Consider the following 24,018-nt stretch of genomic DNA (forward strand, 5'->3'; position numbering starts at 1 on the left):
AGTGGCAGCCCCCACTGGGAAAGTCTGACCATAACCTGGTCCTGCTCACGCCACAGTACAAACCACAGATTAGTTTCTGATCATGGCACTTGCTTGTAATCTACTTTTGTGTAACACAGTAGTTTGACCTCTGATTTGTACAAACTACCTATTGTGCCGCTTTAACTTTGTTGACCGTTTAGTTTTTCATATTATCTGTAAGTTTTACTTGTAGTATTGGATTGCCTCTTGCTGCTGCCTCTTGGCCAGGTCATCATTGTAAATGAGAATTGGTTCTCAATTGAACTATCTGGTTAAATAAAATAAGTAAGTAAAATAAAACAAATAAAAGAGGCCCCCTTTGTTACAAGAGGAGAAGTCCTGGTGACAACGCACAGCTCCCAAAAAGAGTTTGACGTTGTTTTTGTCTTTCTGATCGAACCAACAACCTTCCGATTAGGGGACAACCTGCTCTGTCTCTGCGCCACAGCCGCAGCTGGATGTATCTATACAAAAATAAAACACAACAAAATTCTGTAGTCGCTGTGCCACAGGAGCTGAGGTCTCTACACTAACGAGGGACAACTGGCCAGGAATCACTTATACCTGAGTGCGATCGTGGTTATCCTTGTTCTTTTTGTCACACCAGCCACCGTTGAGGAGGATGTTGGCTGCTTTGGACTCAAGCGGGGAGGGGGAAGTGACCATTTTTGTCTATGATGGAGTACAAACTGCAGAAAGACAAAACTCTAACCAAGGTATTTTGCAATATCCTGAAAATTCCACATCACATGAAATTTTAAACGAAATAATAGGGATCATGAGTGAAATGGTGACCAGTGAAATAATTAAGAACTAAGAGATAGCTGGTACACACTGAAGGTGGACAGGACTATAGACCCGACTGGCTGCGACAATGTGTCAATTGTGGTCCGTTATCTGGACAGCAGAAATAGTACTCATGAGAGACTGCTAGGAATGGCAAGTACAAAGCACTGTGATGTGTTAAGTGTAACAAACCTGGTCCTTTCTGAGCAGGCCTAACCACAGAAAAAATCCTCAGTCAATGTTACAATGGTGAAAAGAGGGACAGTACAGCAAATATTACAGGAGAAAGTTGAACAAGAAGTCTCATATGTACATTGTTTCAACCACTGATTACATTTAGTGGTTATACACACCATGTCATCTGATAATGCACTACAAGCCTTTTTTGATGTGTGTGACATGCTTTACAGGTTTCTGAGAAAGCCAACTGTGGCCACAGTGAATGTCTGAAAAGGCTACTGGACCAAAGATGGACAAGTCACCTGGCTACCGTGTCAATCATTGTAAACACTTATGACACTGTAGCAATAGAGTTTGAGCAGTCCAAGACCCCCACTTCAGGTTTACTGCGGTTATTGTTATTTGTTTATTTATTTACTCATCACATAACTGCTCCTAACAACACTGACTGTGTGTTTGTGTAGGTGTATCTATTACTATTCAAGGTTGTATGACAGGGAAAACCAACACTAATGCTCAGGGTGATGTTACCATTGAAAAACGTTTTGACTGATCTTAAGGGTCTTAATCCAAACTTTGCATTCTTACAAGAAACATAATAAAGGTCCAGTATGTAACATTTGGTATGATCTATTATCAGAAATGGAATATAATACTCTGAGGTATGTTTTCATTAGTGTATAATCACCTGAAAATAAGAATTATTTATATTTATTTTATGATAAGGTTTTTGTTACCTTAGAATGATACGTTTTTTTCTACAGTGGGTTTGGAGCTTGACTGTATTCAAATAGTTACAATCTGCAACTTCACCTATAGATGCCACTAAATCCTACTGACTGATTCAGAACAAGTGATCGCTTCTGAATCCATAAAGACAGGGTTGGTCAATTATTTCATTCCAACTTCCAAAATAAATCTTTTTTCCCTCTATTATAAAAGCAAAAATGCTTTTGCCTGTAGTGTAGTTATGAACACCATTTAAAGCTGCAGTAGGTAACTTTTACAAAAATAACTTTTGTCATATTTGCTGAAACCTTTACTATATCCTGACAGTACTGCATGAGAGATAATCTGTGAAAAAATAGGTTCCTCTGGCTTGTCCTACAGCTGTTTGGATCAAATACTGACATTTTGGGTCATAAAGCATTGGCATTTGACAACCTGGGAATGAGACTCAACAGTTAACTATTCTTCTTGGCTCTGATTGGTTGTTTTCGTTCAGGTGCAGTGGATTCTTGCAAATACCATTAGGAGCACTAGGACAAGCTGGAGAAACCTGATTCTCTCATAGATTATCTGTCTCATGTACTTCTGTCTGGATATAGTGAAAACTTAAGCAAATATGACAAAAATATTTTTATAAAAATGACCTATTGTAGCTTTAATTATCTTGAGATAATGAAGTTGTACACATAATAATATCAGTAAATACTTGCTGCTCTGGACTTGACCATTACCACCAGCTGAGGGAGATTGTTGGAAGCAAACCCAGTCTGTTTATACATTGAAGAGTTTACTCATTTAACTGGAAGTCTGTGTCAACTTACAGAAACTTGAGAATGAGTGTGTGTGGGTCCGTCAGTGAGCCTGTGAGTGGGTGGGGGCTTTGACACCCTTGGGCCCCAAGAAATTCTCAGCTAACGTTCTTGGGGTTAATGTACCCCCCCTACCCCTACCCCAACCCCACCGACACACACACACACACACACACACACACAGACACACTGACGTCACGTCTGGAGGCTGGCTGCTCGTACTGCTGACACTGTTCACCTCCAATACAGAAACTTTCCTGGAGTTCTCAGGCTCTTCTCACTGCGGACCAAGTCAAATCCTGCCCAGAGGTAACCCTTATTGCTGTAGGAAAAAAGAAAGCGGGGCTATATTCACTTATACACCCGAGGAACGTTTTTACGTTAGATGCCCTGTTTTATTTCCAACTTTTCAAAGGGAAGCCAACGTTTTTTCCTTGGGTAACGTTAGCTTACTTGGTGCAAACCCACACCGGGCTGTAGGTCGGTACCTACAGGAATATGCTCAGGAATACCAAACTTTTTCTTTCTCGTAAGAAGTGAGAGGATTTTTCACGGAGCCGGAAGCGTATTTGTCCACCAAAACTATTTCCTTAACTCCGTATTCGGTGTGGATATGGCTTGGATAAGATGGGGCCTCTTATTTTCGTTCGGTTTGTTTCTTTCACCGGTACGTGTGTCAGCAGAGCAGCTGCAGAATCAAAGCGGCTTCAGGAGGCTGTACGTGCTGCAGCCTGGGCCGGGGCTGGCCGGAGCGGACGGCGGGGTAAGAATTAGCTCTATCTCTACCCGCCACGGCACGGCCGGGCAGCCGCACACGTACAACGTGGAACTCGCCGCCAACTACGGCGGCCAGGTCCGGAACCGCAGGATGGGGAACCAAGCCGCTTCAGCCCCCCAGTCCAGCCAGCAGCAGCCGGTCGTCAGGCAGAGCGGACCGGAGAAGAACCAGCAGAAGCAGCTCATGAAGCTGTCAGGGTAAGAAAGTTAGGATAAGTGTCAGGAGGGAGGAATGTAGGACTTCCTGTCAGCTTTTATCATAAACCAAACAAGCACCAGTCTGGTTACTTCCAGATACTTTTCTGGGCACCAGCTGGGCATTGGTGCAGTATACCATAGACAGCATTATCTTAATGGCACAGACCTAATTTCATAATGCATTTAGTAAAAGGCGCTAAATTGTTATTAGGTGCAGACTTTTAACTGACAGTAATTTGAGTTGACAGTGTTGACAGATTGTTTGCACACTCACTGGGCTGGTCAAACTACCTGACCTGTTAAATGAACTCCGTTAATGTTTGATTCAATGCAAATTGAAGTGGCTACAATGCGATTATTTTTTACTCCAAGTCAGATGAATTTCAACTTTAAAGAGTAGTAATGGTATTTCTATGCAGCTGTATCGTATGGCTGTGCATGGGCAAGAATTAAGCAATTTTCGATAAATTGCGATATTGTAACGTAGGCAATATATATATATATATATATATGTAGAAGAGACATTTTTCTGAAAAGATTTTACGTGAGAATGCAGTAAGAGAACCTTAATTTATATTTAATCAGCACTGCCTAGTTTGACAGTTTGATCTGAGTTTGGTGCATTGCGCTGGACGGACTCACTGAGAATGACTCATTTACAAGGTAGCAACCCTCTAAAGCATACCCTGCTTTATGTCTATTTTACTCTAAATGGGACCATAATTTACTAAATGATGTTTACTGAGCTAATAATCAAGTGAGAAGTAGGGTAATTTCTCCATAAGAATGCATGGTATATTTTTTATTGCAGCCAATCAAGCTCCCCCTGCTGGCCTTTACATAGAATGCAGGTTTAAAACACTTAACGCGTTGGCTTCACTTCACGGACCTGGAAACTCTGTCCATTATATATACCAGTCCTTCCAGAAAACGCAGAGTTTTTTTGTGATTGTTGCGGGCAAAAATCCTTGATTATGCGGCACGTTTTCTTAAAAAATGCGATGGAATATGCGGGATATTTATGCAATTTTATGTGATGAAATTGCGGGAACTTGCAAAATCTGCGGCTTCATCGCGGGATTTGCAGCTTTTTGATGATGTTCACGTTGCGTAATTACGTCACTTCATAACGTTCCCATGGCAACAGGGGAAAATGGCTGCTCTTGTGTGAAGTTAACGCAAAATTTTGTGACATCAGCCACCTGTCATCCACCAGCGACCATGTTCTTAATTAGGGATGGGGCCGATCCGATCCAGTATCGGTATCGGGACCGATACGAGCGTAATTCTCATATCGGAATGTTTGCAAAAGCTGTAATTCAGAGATGCGGAAGCTCCCTCGCGTCGTACAACACTACGAACGCAATCAAACATTTAAAAAAAGCACCACACGAAAGACCACAAGGATTTTTTAGGCGAGCTGTCAGGAATCACTTCTGGAGTCATTCCAAAAATGACTCCAGAAGAACAAGGTAAACTCCAGGCAGACAACGTCTTGTGTGTGTGTGTGTGTGTGTGTGTGTGTGTGTGTGTGTGCATGCGCGCGTGGGTAGGATGTTTACAGTTATTGCACTTTTCTTATATTTCAGATAATTGACATTTTAAAACCTTGATTTGTTGATGCTACAAGAGCCAGTGCTTATGGTGTTCAGATGCACACTGTTTTATTGATAGTGTGTGTGTGTGTGTGTGTGTGTGTGTGTGTGTATGTGTGTGTAAGATGTTTACACACTTTTCTTATATTTCAAGACTCTAATATTTGACATTTTGGGAATTTAATAAATATTGACATGACAATAAATTTGAAACCCTTACAGTTGCATATTTGTTTTCAGGATGAGATTTTTCCTGTTAACAGGATTTCCTGTTTTTCTGACTTCCTTTTCTGACCTTATACTTACCTCAAGTTGCCTTTTGGGACATACATGCATACATACGTACATATCATACTTGCCTGTTGAGAGGAGTTTATTTCAGCCTCATATAAAATCAACAATAATGATAATAATAATATTAAAGCAAACACAGCTCTGGTATCGGAATAGTATCGATATCGGCCGATATCCAAATTCAGGTATCGGGATCGGATCGGAAGTGAAAAAACGTGGATCGGTGCATCCCTATTCTTAATAATGCATAACTTTAAGCCTTGGCATTATTAAGAAGTTATAGGAAAAAAACCCACTAAAATCACAGGTGTTACCAATAACATTAACGATGGCTCTGTTGTATTCAAGTGTCCCAGTGAGACGTGACAGTAAGGCAGCGAGGCAGCATGCACAAAATCACAGGCTTAATTTAGAAGAAGAAGATTCTTCATTAATCCCCAATGGGGAAAACATTTTTTTACACACACATAGGCCTAAAATACAATCATGCACACACATAGGGCTTATAGACATGCAAATGTCACTGCAGCCACTATAGTATATACGCCTATCAGGCATAACATTATGACCACTGACAGGTGAAGTAAATAACACTGATTACACAGAGCATCTCCAAAACTGCAGCTCTTATGGGGTGTTTCCTGGCTGCAGTGGTCAGTATCTATCAAAAGTGGTCCAAGGAAGGGTCATGGGTGGCCAAGGTTCATTAATGCACATGGGGAGCAAAGACTGGCCCGTGTGGTCTGAGCCAACAGACAAGCTACTGTAGCTTAAACTGCTGAAGAAGTTAATGGTGGTTCTGATAGAAAAATGTCAGAACTAGGGGTGGGCGATATGGGCAAAAAATAATATCTCAATATTTTTTGGGATTTTGGCGATAACGATAATCAGTCGATATCCTTTAAAATGTGATTAGAATTGTCGGAGCTGCACTTGTGTCCACCAAACGCGTTTACAGCGCTGAGAGAGCTCATAAACTCATTTTCCGAGCGCCCAGCGGGGTCAAAGGTTGAACAGATTTCAACTTGAAGCGCTCTGAGCGCTGCGCTAAAAATAAACCGTCTCCGCTGACATCTTTTTACCGCTGAAGGCGCTTAGCGCTCTGAACGCTGAAGCCCATAGGACCCACGTCTCGGCACTAAATCATCTGAAGTACCGGGAGCTTCAGGGACCGGAGGTGTTTGCATTTTCTCTCTATCATCACAACGCGCTGCTAAACTGTTGCAAGGAGGATGCTAGCGAGAGGTCACGTGATCACGTCATGTGATCACGTAGGCCCACTAGTTGTGTGACTGAATCCTGCCATGCTGTAGAGAGCACTGCTGCACCGTGTATTAATGGATGTGAGGAGTTTCCGCGGGCGTTTCATTGTTTTTGTCGAAGTAATTTAAATACTCGATAATGGAAATTTGCACATCGTCAAAACAACAATGACGATATTATCGCAAACGATATATATCGCCCACCTCTAGTCAGAACACAAAACACAGTTTGTTGCGTATGGGGCTACATGACATTAAGAACACCAGGGTGCCCTGGTGGTCAGAATGTTATGGCTGATTGGTGTATGTAACACTACCACTGTTGAGTTTTATGGCCCTGACTTTTCCTTAAGTCATGTTGTGTACGAACCACTGTATATATATATATATATATATATATATATATATATATTAACTTTTTCTCTTGTCATAGCTAAATGTGTGGTGACTTAAAACATGGAAGCTAATGTGAAACGTCCACTTGTTTTTTGAATAAATGACAGGCAAGAAGTAGGCAACACATAAATCCAGTGCTGTTTCACAGCTGACTCTTCTTCTCACCAGCAAGATAACCAAAAAAAGAGATACGAAGATCTAGAAGATAGAGGGAGAGGGAGAGAGAGAAAAAGATTGATTGTTTGATGGTCAGAAACAAAGTCAAAGTTAATTTGGTAATTGTGTAATGTGTTTTATTATAAAGCTGACTTTATCAGGGATTTCCAGAAGGAATGGTAGTCAGCTCGGCTGTAACAGCATGTTATTTGACAACATTGCCTGTTTCAGTGTGTGTTTGCAATGCAATTTAGAGATCGCATTGTAAATAAAGATAATTCATTCATTCATTAGGGTGTCTGTGCGTATATGCAAAATGCAGAGTTATTGTCAACTGTTGTTGCTGTGTGTCTGTCTGTCTGTCTGTCTGTCTGTCTGTCTGTCTGTCTGTCTGTCTTCTCTCTCTCTCTCTCTCTCTCTCTCTCTCTCTCTCTCTCTCTCTCTCTCTCTCTCTCTCTCTCTTTCACCCCAACTGGTCGAGGCAGACGATCACCCACCTAGAGCCGAAGGATCTGTCCTAGGTTTCTGCCTTTTAACAGGCAGTGTTTCCTTGCCCTTGTCGCCAAGTGCTTGCTCATGGTGGTACTGTTGGGTCTCTGTAAATAATGTTTTAAAGAGTTCGTTCTAGACCTGCTCTATTTGAAAAGTGTCCTGAGATAACTTCTGTTATGAATTGGCACTATACAAATAAAATTGAATTGAATTGAATTGAATTGAATTGCACAGTCGTCAAGTTGCCACCAGTGTTTTCTGAAGTAGGCCATCTAATATTTGATTTAGATTTGACTGATACAGACTGACAGGGATGTTTCTCTGTCATCAAGCTTGCATTATCTCACTAAGCCATCCACAACATGTTAATCAAAACAATTTTATTCGAAAAAGAAAATTAATATAATGTAGCTTCACTGAGGACTTCAATGAGTAGCCGGCACTTGGCGTGTAAAACTCTGCTTTATGGTTTTGCATTGTGTAGGATTTGGTGGCATGTGTGTAGTTACAGACTGGGAATGAGAACAGGCTGTGAAGTGTGTAGGTGAAACTATGGTGGCTGTGAAACATGAAAGGCCCTAACTACAGCCAATGTTTGGTTTGTCTGTTCTAGGCTACTGTAGAAACAAAGTGGTTCAACATGGTGGACTCCATGGAAGTCTGTATAAAAACAGTTCATGGTATAACTGATACCTGTCATGACATCTGCAAGACATGGCTTAACTGTGGGGAGCTGGCATGTTGTTGATCTTATATAAGTCAATGCCCCAGACTAACCCATTACAATCTATGTGTGGCTTGTTTCCTTTATTCGACAGGACAGTTTAAGATAGACAGCAAAGGGGGGAAGAGAGGGGATGACACGCAGATAGGGCCACAAGTCCAAAATATACATTTTAACCCATGGCTGCTGTATCAAGGACTAGGTGTTATGGCCCTCAAAAGAAACTTGACAGCCTATTTCTTATAGGGATGGGGCCGATCCGATCCCGTATCGGTATCGGGACCGATACCAGCGTAATTCACGTATCGGAATTTCCCGATCCAACCTGCGCAGATTTCTGATATCCATGAGCCATGTGTGCGCTTTAACGTTGTCTGCTGAAATGACTCCACAAGTGATTCCTGCCGGCCAGTCTGCTAGCTGGCTGCAAACTGTGGGATTGATTTCCTGAACGGAGGCGCGGCTCAATGAGACAGAGAGAGTTATGAGACACGCCCCCGCTCAGGAAATCCAGTCCGCAGTTTGCAGCCAGCTAGCAGGATAGCATTGAGCAGCATTGTGGCTAGCCAACATGTCCGCTGTGTGGAAATACTTTACATTGGAAACACTGCAGAGCAAGACAGCAAAATGCAATGTTTGCAAAGCCGTAATTCAGAGACGTGGAAGCTCCCTCGCGTCGTACAACACTACGAACGCAATCAAACATTTAAAAAAAGCACCACACGAAACAGCACGAGGATTTTTTAGGCGAGCTGTCAGGAATCACTTCTGGAGTCATTCCAAAAACAAGTTAAACTCCAGGCAGACAACGTGAAAGCTAAAGGGATTACCAAGTGTGTGTGTGTGTGTGTGTGCGCGAGCGTGTGTGTGTGTGTGTGTGTGTGTGTGTGTGTGCGCGAGCGTGTGTGCGCGAGCGTGTGTGTGTGTGTGTGTGTGTGCGCGCGTGCGCGAGCGTGTGTTAGATGTTTACAGTTAATGCACTTTTCTTATATTTCAGATAATTGACATTTTAAAACCTTGATTTATTGATACTACAAGAGCCAGTGTACTTGATTTGTGCTGTTCAGATGCACACTGTTTTATTGATTGATTTTCTTATATTTCAAGACTAAAATATTTGATGACAATCAATTTGAAACCCTTACAGTTGCATATTTGTTTTCAGAATGGGATTTTTCCTGTTAAAAGGATTTCCTGTTTTTCTGACTTCCTTTTCTGACCTTATGCTTACCTCAAGTTGCCTTCTGGGACATACATGCATACATACGTACATATCATACTTGCCTGTTGAGGAGTTTATTCATATTATCTCATATAAAATCAACAATAATGATAATATAATAATATTATAATAATATTAAAGAAAACAGAGCTCTGGTATCGGAATAGTATCGGTATCGGCCGATATCCAAATTCAGGTATCGGGATCGGATCGGAAGTGAAAAAATGTGGATCGGTGCATCCCTAATTTCTTATATAAAATTAACCAGAAACAGCCTGCAGCTTAAATGACAGCCCAGCGTGTGGTGCATTTGTCCAGTCAGGTGGGGGTAGGTTTGGTGTTTACATTTGAGTAGAAGAAGTAACTGTTAGTCATCTAATGTACTGTCTACTTGAAATAACATCTCTTCAAAGGTAATAGTTCAATCTTAGTCAAGCAAAGTGAAAGTTCAGGGCCGATATCAGCTTAACTCTTAATTTTGATACACTTTGAAATAAAGGAAAAAGGGAGGGAGAGAAATAATTTCTGTCTGTATCTGAGTGTGGGTTTGTAGTTGTTTTATCTGCCTCTGTTTGTTTTCTATTTGCAGGGTGAATGTGTGTGGAGGGCAGTGCTGTCATGGATGGAGTAAAGCTCAGGGATCACAGCGGTGCACAAAGCGTAAGTGTGCAGCAACTCCTTTCAACACTTTTTGCTACTCCAGCCTACATATAAACACGGTGCCGGCCAAAGAGCTCCAGGCACCCAAATCAGCCTTGACACTACACACTCTTGAAACTTTCTATGTCATAATATGAGTGAATATTGAGGTTTATTGGCAAAAAAGGGAATGAAGAGTGAAGAATTTAAGAATGTTCTTGTTAATCTTAAAACATTCTGTCAGTCATGAATTCACTTAATCAAGGAAGTGTAAATCTACATGTTATTTGATTCTGTTAGTGGGGGCTGTCAAATATGTTTTAATTTCACCCTGCTGTTCATATGAAAATAGCATCACCTTGGAATTTGGGAAGAGCGTTCCCTCATTATCACCTTTCCAAAACTGGTCACGTGTTGAATTAAGGGAGAATGTCTATGGGCCAGAGCATATGAACAGAGTGGAGCATTGAGAATTTCCACTCCTCGTACAAGAGCTGTTTGCTCCCTTGGCTGTTCAAAGCCGCTCGGGGCTGCTCTGCTCAATATCGCTCTGCACTCAACTCAGATTTCAATCCGCTCACCACTCACTCCAACCTGTATGATAAAGCTGTATATGTCATGCCGGGGAAACACAGATCAGACACACACACACACAGGCAGCAGGAGAGAAGACCCTCTCTGGAGATCATCGCGATATGGTCCTTTTAACCTCATTGTTGCAGAGGAAGCAACACCCCGCTTATCCATGAACGCATATTTCATGAGATTATTGTAAAGATCAGCTGTGTGATTAGAAAGGAGTAGAGCAGCTTGTTGACTGAAATTCGCTTTTGATATATAGGGTCAGGGTCGCTCGCAATTGTATGGTTATGTATGGGAGGTGTGGAAATGATTTTGGGGACATGTACAGTGGTATGTACACATGTACAGTGGTACCAGAGGTAAGCATACATATACTGCTGCTCCAACTTAAAAAGAAAATCCGCTCTGATCTCCACTCACATGCTCTGCTATAGGCTATAGCCTTTTTTGGCAGTGCCATCACATTCTTTTGTTTAATCTTTGTCCTTAAGGGAAGAGTCAACAGTAGCTGAACTGAAGTTAACTTTCTCCAGCTTACTTCTGCCCATTAATAAATATACGATGTAGTAAGCTTCAATATTTGACTATTGACTCTACATTAAGGTACTTTTTTTATAATTAACAGGATTAAATGATCACATTATCATAATGTAATAATTTATCCCTGTTTATAAATTAAGTTTATATTTTATGAAACGGTTATGTCAAATACATTTTAAAGTGAACATAATTGCTGCGTGGGTTAGGTTCATGTTTATACATACAAAGTGCAGTTCTTTGGCACTGCAGAGCAGGTTTCACATCCTGTGTCCCAGGTGTGGCAGAAACACTTCTGGGAGCATGAACGGCACCTGTTGTATGTGTTGTATGGCTCAGTCTGAGCCACTTTGTCTGTTTTCATTAACATAACCCAAAGCGTCAGTATTTAATGACCTGGCAGTGAGACTGACCCCACCTTTAACACTATTCTAGGGTTGGGTGACTTGATGAATATTGTCTGTTGGCTAGGTTGTGCAAGTTGCTGGTTGTTGGGCTGACAGAGGCCGACTAGAAAATTTAAACATGCTGCACAACCCTACTTTATTCTCTCAACATTCTAGTGCCCCGGCTATTCAGCCAGGGTTTATGATAGATAGATAGATAGATAGATAGATAGATAGATAGATAGATACTTTAATTATCCCGAGAAGGTTTTTTTATATCCTTATTTGATACCATAGTGTCACTTACTTTGTTTTGCCATGGCTTAGAATTTTCCACATACCCACAAAAAGGATTTCAGTTTTAAAGTTCCAGTACGTAACATTTAAGAGGATCTATTGGAAGAAATGGTAATATTCACAGACATGCTTTCATTAGTGCGTAATCACCTGGAAATAAGAATTTTTGTTTTTTGTTATCGTAGAATCCATGGATTCCACCATGTTGAATGGCCAAACAAACCAAACCAAACACTGTAGATAGAGCCCTTTGTGTTTTTTGCAAGTTTTGTGGCCACCATAGATTCTCCACACGCTTCACAGCCCATTTTTTATTCCTATGCCATCAAAAACAGAATCCTGTGGTGTTCATTAAGTTGCAATCTGAAACATCACCTCTAGATGCCACTAAATTCTGGTCGTGGTCCTTTTAAGCTGTTGTCTTCAAAGAAAGTGTTACAGCACATTTTGTTCTTACAGACAGATTATATTTCATAATCAAGAAAATAAAGATTCATTCTGCAATAGTTAGTGTGTGCAATGCATAAATTAGGATACAATCTGTGCAAACACGCATTTTATTAATGAGGCCTAGTGTCTGGACAGGTTTTTTTTTTTTTTTTTTTTTTCAATTGCTGCCTGCCGAGTCATGAGAAGTTATTACTATCCGACTTGCAAGAGCACATGTCTCAGAGTGAAAGAGAAACAGATTTGAAATGGTTTATATCTCTTGGCCCAGACCCATAGGCCAGATCACTTTCTTATTTGCAGGGTCTTGCCAACTTATTATTTAAGATGTAAACAACTTTTCTCCAGTTCTGTACCCATCTGTTGGAGTTGGAAAGAAAGATAGGGAAAGACTACTAGAGTTCTCTGGAGAGCAACGGGAGTTAAATAGATCTCAGAGCTCTGGCTCTCTCAATCTCTGAACATTAAAATATACTAGGTACATCACCTTGAGTCTGTTGTATTCCACAGCAGAGGAGAACAGTGTCTGAACCACATTCACTATTACAAAGAAACTGTACTCTAAACAGCACTCCACAAACCAATGGGTAACATCACAACTCTCTAAGCTAACTAGCTTTCTAACTGTCAGTTTACAAGTTAGTTAGCTTGCTTGCTAATGGGATAGTAAATTCACACAGTTTTCAGTTCAGTTGTATTTGTATAGTGCTAAATCATAACAGAAGTTATCACAGGACACTTTCAAATAGAGCAGGTAAAGACTGTACTCCATTTAAAGTAACATCAACTCCTATCTTATAACTGTCTGCAAACCATGCCTCTTTTATGGAGCTTTTGATACTCAAGCAGAGCAGGGTTATGTAAAAATGGATTGTGCAACACACTCAGTGCGCTGTGGTAGATTTAATTTATCTAGCAATATTGTGCAGATTTTTCCCCCAATCAATCATTTAGTTGGAGACTAGGTCAAATTTCAGTTGGTTGAACAAGATTTTCTTTGGTTGACTACAGCCCTGTAACTCTCTAGAAATAGCTTGGAGTAGACAGTACTTACATTTTTGCTTGTTTTTTATTTTTTGCCTTCTTGTTAAGTAAAATGTTTTTTTGGGATCTGTATTTTATTGTCCTCCATAGAAAAAAAACAACAACAGAAACAAAAGTCCTGACGTCATGCCCTGTTTGACTAACATGTAGAACTATATTGGGCTCACCTTTTTTTTGGAATCGATTCTCTTTTAATGATAAAACAGTCACACAAATATTTTTGTAACTTCTAGCTGGCATGTGATGACTTCAAACAGATCCCCCCTCCAGTCCTTCCTTGCAAACAAGTGATGCAGTCAAACATGGCAACAATGCGAATTAAAAATTTTGTTCAAGCACTCACTTACACATGGCCACAGGGGCTATTTAGTTGCCATGCACAAAGTGTTTTTTCATGTTGTCAGTACAACCTCCACACCCTCACCCTCACTGAACCATTCCATGTTGTGGGAAGACTTAAAAACTGAAAGTTTGACCCTGTCCACTGTTACCAACAGCAAGTTAAATCTGGGACATTATCTGTGTTATGTCACACAATACACAGTCAGATGCCCTGATATTTGTTTAAGAGGACTTCAAAAGACACAACTTATCACAGACAAAGCAATGACCTGTTTGTCCGTCTTTAAATGGCAACTTTATATAAGTCACACTCGTTCTTGCTGCAGAAGTCAAACTCTAAACTCATGTTATTAATAGTGTTCAGTCAGGAATGTTCCTTGTGTTCTTGCCTGATTGCCACAAATAAGACAAAAATGGACACAGATGTATGTTGGGAATGTACTTATTGCTGTAGAGCACAGATTGTTTTTGTTTGCTTGTTTTCTTGGCAGCCATAGTGGACAACATGTGATTCAGCTATTCAAAACTCATCTGATTCAGGAGAAATGAACAGGAGACATTTCAGTTCTTCCTTCAGACTGGGTCAAGTGAAATGTCTGCAGATTATTGAATTGCAGGGCAGAATAGCGCTTTGTCAAATCTGTCACCGTAATGCAAACACACTCCTGGAGGTTATGATATACCAAAGAAATACAAAAAAAGTATGTAAAGAAGTTAGCAGGAGATGGCTGGTATTATAAAATACGTTTTCCTGACAAAAAACAAATCTGAAAAATTGTCACAAACAAAATTATGACTAACCTGATAATCAGACTGAAATGCCATTTTGTTTTACTTGATTCATTCAGTAGTAAGTAAATGTTTTGTCTCCTTGCTGGTTGTTTGGAAACATTCAGAATCATTACCGCTTTTTCAGGGAGCTGTTAATATATATATATGTAAGTATGTAAATAATTAAATTGATATCATACATGTGCAACAACTAGTCTTTATTTAACAACAACTAGTCGGCTAGGAAGATCTTTAGTCTAGGACAGCCCTAATATGTATTGAATATCCATCATTTAATGCATATGTATCGGTACTGTACTCTCGGAATCAGTATTAGGAAGGAGAAAATGGTATCGGAATATCTCTATACATACACAGTGCACAAAAGGTGGTAGGTGGGAGTTGGGGTTACAGGTTACACTGGTCTTGTACCCTGGGTAAGATGGCAGACAACACCAAAATGTTGTGTGCTCCTTGGCAGGTGAGAATAGCTTTTTCATTTGTAAGTGGTTGTTTGCCTTGATGAATATACCACTGGAGTCAAGTCAAATTAAAGTGGATGCACTGCGTTATTGTGAATAACTAAGATGTTTAATATGATAGGCCATTGCTGGCCAGTGGAAAGATAAGTGTGTCTGTCACCCAGAAGATTGGTGAGGCTCATAGATTCTCGACAGTCTTATCAGAGCTAATCTGACCTTTGGGGGCCAGCAGTGACTCAGATAATGTGGAATTCAATACCTCATATATCGATGTCATATCTTTCCACTGCTACCTACTTCTGAATTCAGTGAACATCTGTCCCAGCCACATGCAAGGTTAAACAGGCTGTTGCAGTTACCCATAAAGTCTGAGCAATTTTCTTTCCTTTGGAATTTTAAGGTCTTGCATCAAGGCAGTGACACAAAGAAAATCATTATGCCTCCCAGCTTTTGCCTCTCACATTGGATCCCTACCACATGAACACAGCCACACACACCCAAAATATTTTTAACTCTTACAAGCCCCTAGCAGATCACATTGTGTGTGTGGAGGGGCTCCCTGAGCGCCTGATCCAGCATGGTTTGATCAGAAGGGCAAGGACATCAGCATGACTGATCTACTTCCTGTCCCCAGCTAACAGGGAAATTACCTTCACTTAGTCCATCACTTTTGTTACAGAACTGAGATCTTATGTAGCTGACCTTAGTGTGAGAGAGAGGGAGAGAGAAAAGTATTCGCAGAACAGATGGCAGCTTCAGCTCCAGGCCAGAGAGGGGTGGGGAAAATGAAAACTATTTACGCTAGTCGGAAAAGAAAGCAAAAAAGCTTCAGCCAAAGTGGAAAATTAACTGTGGGGTTATTTCAAAACGCTAACATAATTTAGCTCTGGGGGGGATGCAGCCATGATGTCATCATTGAAGTAATCGCTCTGTGGAAGAGGGGTGTAACTCAACTGTTATTGGATGTTGAAAGTAGGGACACATATTTTTTGGACTGAGGTTTCTGTTAGAAAAATGGTTTCAAGATGGTGCCCTGGACGGCTGCCTCTGTGTGTTGGTGTGGATTGTTTTGTCTTGTCTTGTTTTTTAATTCAGCTTTTTGCTGTGATACATGGAGCGCTTTCAGCAGAGAAGAGCCTATGAGCATCAGAGAAACAACCCCCAGCAGACCTATTTCCTTCCTTTCGCTTCTCATCCATGGAGTTATTGGACATTCTGGTCAATGGGTCGCGCACCTTTGCTCATGCAGTGAAATGCAGGAGGAGAGACAAACTAGCTTGTGCGTCTCTGTTGGCGCGGACATTGCACACTATTACCTGTATTATTTCTCTCCAACGTGCATTCACTGTGCAACAAACTGGACAAACTTCAGTTACTGGTGGGGGAAAAACTGAGCCTTTTCTTCATCTTCTGTTTTATGCTTCACACAGACGTGGCTGTGTGGATCAATACACTGCAGCTGGCAGGCTTCCAAACTTTTCAGATTGGATCGCGACACAGAACTCAGCAGTGGCTGGTGTAATGATGTTGTGACAGTGATCCTGCAGCACTCGTCTCTTGATCTGGAATCTTTTTTCATAAACTGCAAACTTTCTACTCCCTTCATTAGTTTGTTTCATTCATTCTGGTCAGTGTTTACATTCCACCAACATGCAGGACACACAGTACACGCTTACCAACCAGATACTGTGTGTAGAGTGGACTAACCCAAACTCTTTAGATATTGTCCGTGGTGACTTTATCAAAGAAAACTACCCAAATGCAAACAGTTTAATAAATGCTCAATAGTGTTCAGGAGGTGCGACAGAGACAGGTTTAAAGAGTCAAAGTACAAGTTTAGCAAGGCAGTGAGAGAAGCTAAACAACAGTACTCTGACAAACTTGAGAAACACCTCTTCTCAGCCAATGACTCTGTCTGGAAAGGGCTCAGACTTGCTCCTGGCAAACAAACCCAATGAGTTCTACTGTCGCTTTTGAAAGACAAAGGGACAGTCCTGACACCATCCCCCGTGACACCCTCCACCAGCTCCATCTCACTAGCTCCCCCACCCCCAGCTTAGCAGGAGCCTGGGCCTCTCCACAACTCCACACCTTTGTGACCCTCCAGCATCTGAACTCCCCAGAAACCTATGCCATCCTGTTTTTGGACTTCAACCCCATCATCCCAGCTTTGCTACTGGACAAGCTCTCCCAGCTCATTGTGCTCGATTCCACAGACTTCGTGTATCGTATAGACTTCCACACTTCCCGTCAATAATTATTGGTAATGGTAAATGGACCTGTACTTGTATAGCGCCTTTCTAGTCTTCCGACCACTCAAAGTGCTTTTACACTACAAGCATGCCACATTTGCCCTTTAGCACACATTACTGATGGCAAATCACCGAACAGAAACTAATGCATTCATACACATTCACACCGATGCACAGCATCGGGAGCAATTTGGGGTTTAGTATCTTGCTCAAAGATAATACAGGAAGAGCCAGGGGTTGAACCAACAACCTTTGGATTAGGGAACGACCCACTCTGCCTCTGCCTCACAACCGCCCTATTGATATTGATATTGATATTGACTGAATTAAAACATTTTGTTGTAATACATTTTTCAGCTATATCGGCCAGCATTATCTCACCCTGCTCTTTCATTTGTGTCTGTCCGTTTTTTTGACTCAATAGTGGGGTGCTTTAACCATGCAGTGTCCCTCATGCACACTGGACCTTTAAGACACTAATAATTTTCACTCCGACGGTCTGTGGCTATTAGCACTGGTGTTTGTGAATTGGACTGTTTTTCCAATGAGGCTCAATTGCATTTTAAGCCAGAATAAATGCTTAATACCTAATTTAGGTACAAATAGCACCAGAGCACCAAAACACAATTTGCTTTGCAGTGCTGTAAGGGGTGCATTTTACCCTTTGCAGGTGTTTTGATTGTGATGTTTCTTTTTGTTTAATTGTTGCAGATTTAGTAACTGTACTGTAACTTGTAAGCTAGGCAATCCTTTTGTAAATTTCCATCGTCAGCTCATTGCGTTTATCTTGAGTCATGCCAGCAGATGTCTTTCATCAACCATTTAGTTTTCCCCTCATTAATCATTTTCACAAATCTCAAAGCCTAATTAGACTAACAAGCTTAGTGAGGAGGTGACACACCCTCAGGGGCCCTGGGGAAAATGAGAGGGGCCAGCCTCTTTCTGAATCATTTCTCCTGCTAGCTTTTTACACACACATGTGCGCGCACACACACACACACACACACACACACACACACACACACACACACACACACAAACACACAAACACAAACTCAAACTCAAAGATGGCCATGTTTGTGTGTTTTTTTTTCATTCTAGTACTTTGGAGAATGAAAAACACCTTACTACTTCAACACCTTAGTTTTGTTTTTGGACTTGGTTTTAATGTTTGTGTAAGAAATAGGTAGTTCTATTTACAGAATATGGCAGAAATGGAGTACAATATGCATAATTATGTTTACATTACCGTATAATAAACTGAAAATATGTTTTTGTTACCTCAGAATGAACCCTCTGTATCTACAGATTCTTTTTTCACAGAGTTTGCCATGTTTCTACAGTATCCCAGAATGGACAAAACAAACAAACAAAGAATTTCTCCAGTAGGGGATTAATAAAGTAAATCTTATCTTATCTTAAACAAAAACTAACAAACTGCTTCACAGCCCTGAATCCTGGAGGACTTAATTAAGAGATTTGAACTTGGTAATCAAGAAAATTTCATTATATCAGTACAAGGTTGTATAACGAGATGAACGTTTTCCTCATGCATAGCAGTTATACGGTTATTTATATACACAGATCAGCCATAACATTATGATCACTGAGTGGTGAAGTGAATAACACTGATTATCTGGTTATCATGGCACCTGGTTGGTGGGATACATTAGGCAGCAAGTGAACATTTTGTCCTCAAAGTTGATGTGTTAGAAGCAGGAAAAATGGGCAGCATGAGGATGTGTTAGAAGCAGGAAAAATGGGCAGCATGAGGATTTGAGTGACTCTGACAAGGACCAAATTGTGATGGCTAGACGACCGGGTCAGAGCATCTCCAAAACTGCAGCTTTCTGGGTATGGGGCTGCATAACATTATGACCACTAGGGTGATCCCAGGTGGTCATAATGTTATGGCTGATCGGTGTATGTCGAAATGTCAGCTGCTGCACCTTGTTAAAAAGCTCAAACTTTATATCTCCTCATCCTCTCTCAATACCCTGACTGTTGAAGCACAATTTCAGCTCTTAGTTGATTAATGCAACCTCTGTTATTGACTGGATTGGGTACCGTTCACATTATTCTGTTTACTACTGCAGTGCTTCCATACTGTTATATTTCGCTATAAACAGTATGCAGTCTACGTACTATTGATTTTCTATGGTTTCGGACATAATAAAAAACTTTATATTAATAATCATAATAATCATGTCAAGTTGATCAACACCTCCAGACATCATAGCCTAAATCCTGAGAGCATTATTTAGGGATATTTGCAATTACATTCACGATTTTGAATAGGAATATTAATGTTATAATAACCTTTTACTGTGAATCGTGATAAAGTTTCAGAGCTACAGAGAATGGTACTTTTAAACTCTACTTTACTCTCTCGCCCATATATGCTCCCAGCTCGGAAGTTCGGCACAGATTGAACGGTTGGTACCAAGTACAAAGTTCGGTACCCAACCCAACTACAGGCAGCTCTGTACTTAAGCTACTTAGGTGACCATTAAGATAACTTCACAGCCCTGAATCCCAGCTCATTTAGTGAGAAGAAACAATAATATGATGGGTTTTTAAATTAAATGGGAGATACAACTCCAGCAGTGGACCAGTGGAGCTGCCTTTCATGTACACTGGACAATTATCCAGCTATATACTGGCTACCTTGTTGTTGGTGCTCTTTTTACGCTTTACAACAGGCATTTCCTTGTTTTGTTGTCTGTAAATTCAATGCTAACAAACAAAAAAAATAATTTGCCACTGGCAGTCTAATTGGATGTAGGCCTATATATTTGGTCTGTTGTACTATTACTACTATTTTGGGTTATCGCAGTGCTTCATGGAGGTTCTTTTTTCTTTTTTAAAATAAGACCTTTGGTGGTACGTGGCAATTTAGATAGCGTTAGATTCAATTTGAGATATCTGATAATATTTAGGATGATCTACTGGTAGAAATTGAATATGATGTTCACAGGTATGTTTTCATTAGTGTATAATCACCTGAAAATAATAATTGTTGTGTTTTTGTTACCTTAGAATGAGCTGTTTTTATCTACAGGCACTGCAGGTCGCCTTCCATGGAGTCCATCATGTTGAACCACCATGTTTCTACAGTTGCAAAGAACAGACAAACCAAGCACTAGCTCTAGATAGGGCCTTTTGTGTGTCTCCTACACACTTCACAGCCCTGTTTCATTCTCAGTTGGTAAAAGACACACAAGCAGATTTCAGCAATATGCAACTTCACTGCTTGAAGTCACTAAATCTTACACATGAGATTTAGGAAATTTTACAGCAACATCCGTTTTCAGAAACAGGGCCGTTATTACTCTGGACAATTTACATCCACAGAACACAATATCTACAGTTACCCTTTATACTGAAGAAAGCAATCCATGATCCACTATGACGGTGTGGTCAGTGGAAATCCCCCAACATGAACATTACTATTCAAGACTAGAACTGGACCCAATTTGTGCACCTATTCATTTAACTGCTTTCACACAGATTAAACGAATTGTGTCAAATGACAAACACACACACACCACAGATTGTTTTAACTACACCAATTAGGTGAATTAAAACAGTGATGATGTATGATTGTAAGTTTTTTTTATACTGTTACTTTCTAACCTTATAGTTGTAGATGCCCTCCCAACCCATGAAAGTCCAGTATACATTTTTTGTACAGTTTTGTATGTGTAACCTCCTACCATCATCACTCATTTTCATTCTCCATCTGTCTCTCCTTTCTTTCTTTTCTCCTCTCTCCTTGCTCTGTCTGGGTTTTGTATTGTAGCCAATTGCATCCCTCAGTGCCAGAATGGAGGAATGTGCCTCAGGCCTCAGCTCTGTGTCTGCAAGCCTGGCTCAAATGGGAAGGCATGTGAACAGAAGACGGTGCACACACAACCCTTTCCAGCACTGCCTGGGAATGGACCCACCAACGGGCACACCACTAGTTACACTAATGGACACAATGTGGTACCGCAGTGGCCCATACCTCAGCAAGTACCTCCAAATGGTTATGCCTCTGCCCCCCCTCCATCGAGCAACATGGCCCAGATGAAACTTACTGTCAAGCCGGCTCCCCAGCTTGTAAGACCGCATTACATCCAACAGCACATCCAGCAGCAGTAAGTACGATACTTTGATTGAACGTTTATTAGTTCAGGAGAAAATTGCTGATCTCCAGACTGTCTTCACCCAACTTCACATTCATATAGTTTCAGTAATTGACAGCAACAGACTAACATCAGGCCCACCGGCATGAACATATAAAACCTTATGTTTAGTGGCATTACACACATTGGAGTCAATTATCAGCATATAACACTGTAGCATATCAAAGTAAGTAAGGTCAGCCACATTGGTTGGGCACTGTTTCTCCTCCCACTTCCCAGTCGGCATTGCCTTTTTACTTGCAACACATAATATGTTACCATGCAGTGATGCAGACAACTGGTGGAGTCATTGGGCAAAAGAGAGAAAATCTTAAGAGAAAGTTACATTTCAAAACTAAAGCTGCAAGCAGCAATGAACGGGCCCTCGCACTCGGTGCGTGTCGGGGTGTGCTGCGGCTGCGTCACGTACTGTCGTAACACGTGCCGCCCACAACATGAACATTTCACGTTAATCAGATCAAAATCACAGTGCAGCGCTTACTTCCTGTTGCCAGTAGGTGGTGCTATCACTATATCTGAATATTGTCATGTAGGTGTATTCAGGGCAGGACTCTTATCAAATATGTGAAGTTTCATTGAGATTGGACCATGTACATTGAAGTTATGAGAGCGTGTTCAGGGTAATTTTCAAAATGGCAGACTTCCTGTTGGGTTTGGGTTATGTGTCCAAGAGGCTTTCTTTGCTTGTCCCATCATGATACACATGCGTAAGAATTTTCATAATATTGGTCTTACGTGTCTTGAGGGCTGATTCTGGGGGGCGTGGCCAATCCATCTGAGGGACCAAGACAATACCTTGGCCTTCACCACGACTGAATTTTGAATTTCTTAATATTCATAAGATGTCATCGTCAAGGGACCACTGACAAAATTTCAGCTGGGTCTGGTCAGTCTGCTGGGAGATATACATAAAAGGAAAAAAAATACATTTCCTTTCACCACTAGGTGGCGCTATCAGTATTACTGAATATTATCACATAGAAGTGTTCAGGGTGGGACTGTTATCTGACAAGTGAAGTTTGGAGCCAAATGGACAATGTGCTCTCAAGTTATAGCAAACTCGTGTTTTGTGGCGGTACATCAAAATTTCCTGCCACGCCACAGACACAACCACTTATCACAGTCGTCACATATCATCAACAATGTGTGGACATTTCAGCTGGATCTAATCATCCTGCTAGGAGTAGAACATGAAAGTATAAAAACAGTGATATTGCCTGTTGCCACTAGGTGGCTCTCTCACTATTACTGAATATTATCACTTAGACGTGTTCATGGTGGGACTGTTATCAAACGTGAAGTTTCTTTGTGATCGGATCATGTACGCTGAAGTTATGACGAAATCCCTCTTCCGTGCGAACCTGCACGCTGTTTGACGGAATGTCGTAAATAGCACAACTTTTAATCGTGAATGTCTTTTAGATGTGTGTGTCCAAATCTGAAGTTGATCCAATAAATTTCCTAGGAGGAGCTTGTTCAAATACAATGCAAAAAAATCGCCCAAAATGACCACGAAATTCAAAATGTCCGACTTCCTGTTGGGTTTGGGTTACGGGTCCAAGAGAATTTTTTGCTTGTCCCATCAGGATACATACGCGTACCAATTTTCATACATGTCGGTCTTACATGTCTTGGGGGCTGATTCTGGGGGGGGGCTAATCCATTATGCCACGCCCATCTGCAGGACCAAGACAGTACCTTAGCAGTCACCACGACTGAATTTTGTGCCAATGTGTTTGGCCATGTTTAGCCCCCCAAAAAGTGTTCAAATGTTAACAGAAAAGCCACGTTGCCATGACAACAAGGTTCAACGAAAATTCTTAAGACCGAAGGGACCGCTGAAAGAATTTCAGAATGTCAATCTGCTGGGAGATATACATAAAAGGAAAAAAATTAATTTCCTTTCACCACTAGGTTATCACTATTACTGAATATTACCACCACGCTGTTCGACGGAATGTCGTAAATAGCACAACTTTTAATCGTGAATGTCTTTAGATGGGTCTGTCCACGTGTGGAGTTGATCCAATAAATTCCCTAGGAGGACTTTGGTTGCAAATCACAAGAAATGGCTGTTAAATCCAAAAGAGGTATGGGTCCAAGTGGCTTTTCTGCTTTTTTTTATCACGATACACATGTGTACCGAGTGTCGACCTTATGTGTCTTGGGGGCTGATTCGATTTGGCGGCGACCGTGCACGGGTACAATTGCATATGTCGAGTTCTCGAACAATTGAATTTTGTGCAAATTTCCCTGACTCTTTCAAAGGCGCAGAAAATAATAATTCCTAGAGATTCAATAGGGCCTTGCATCCATCCCAACAGGAGCCTGAAGCTTTACGCCAAAGGAGGACCAATAAAGGGACCAGTACCCTAATTGATTATAAGCCTAACCAAAAATAACCCTAAACT

At 41.0% G+C, this 24,018-nt stretch overlaps 1 protein-coding gene across 6 annotated transcripts in view; it reads left to right on the top strand.

Moving 5' to 3' along the window:
- Nucleotides 1-2,724: 2,724 nt before the first annotated feature.
- ltbp1 (latent transforming growth factor beta binding protein 1) overlaps nt 2,725-24,018 on the top strand; it is a 134,205-nt gene continuing 112,911 nt past the window's right edge. For 4 of the 6 annotated variants that reach the window (XM_051422750.1, XM_051422763.1, XM_051422774.1 and 1 more), the window contains exons 1-3: nt 2,726-3,500; nt 10,231-10,301; nt 21,223-21,559. In XM_051422750.1, the coding sequence (XP_051278710.1) occupies nt 3,139-3,500; nt 10,231-10,301; nt 21,223-21,559 (770 nt within the window). In that variant the 5' untranslated portion in view covers nt 2,726-3,138. Of the gene's footprint in view, nt 3,501-10,230; nt 10,302-21,222; nt 21,560-24,018 lie in introns of all 6 variants that reach the window. The other 2 variants (XM_051422791.1, XM_051422783.1) reach the window with 2 other exon arrangements.

This window comes from Dicentrarchus labrax, unplaced genomic scaffold (assembly GCF_905237075.1).
Source record: "Dicentrarchus labrax unplaced genomic scaffold, dlabrax2021, whole genome shotgun sequence".
In the NCBI taxonomy this organism is placed as follows: Eukaryota; Metazoa; Chordata; class Actinopteri; family Moronidae; genus Dicentrarchus; species Dicentrarchus labrax.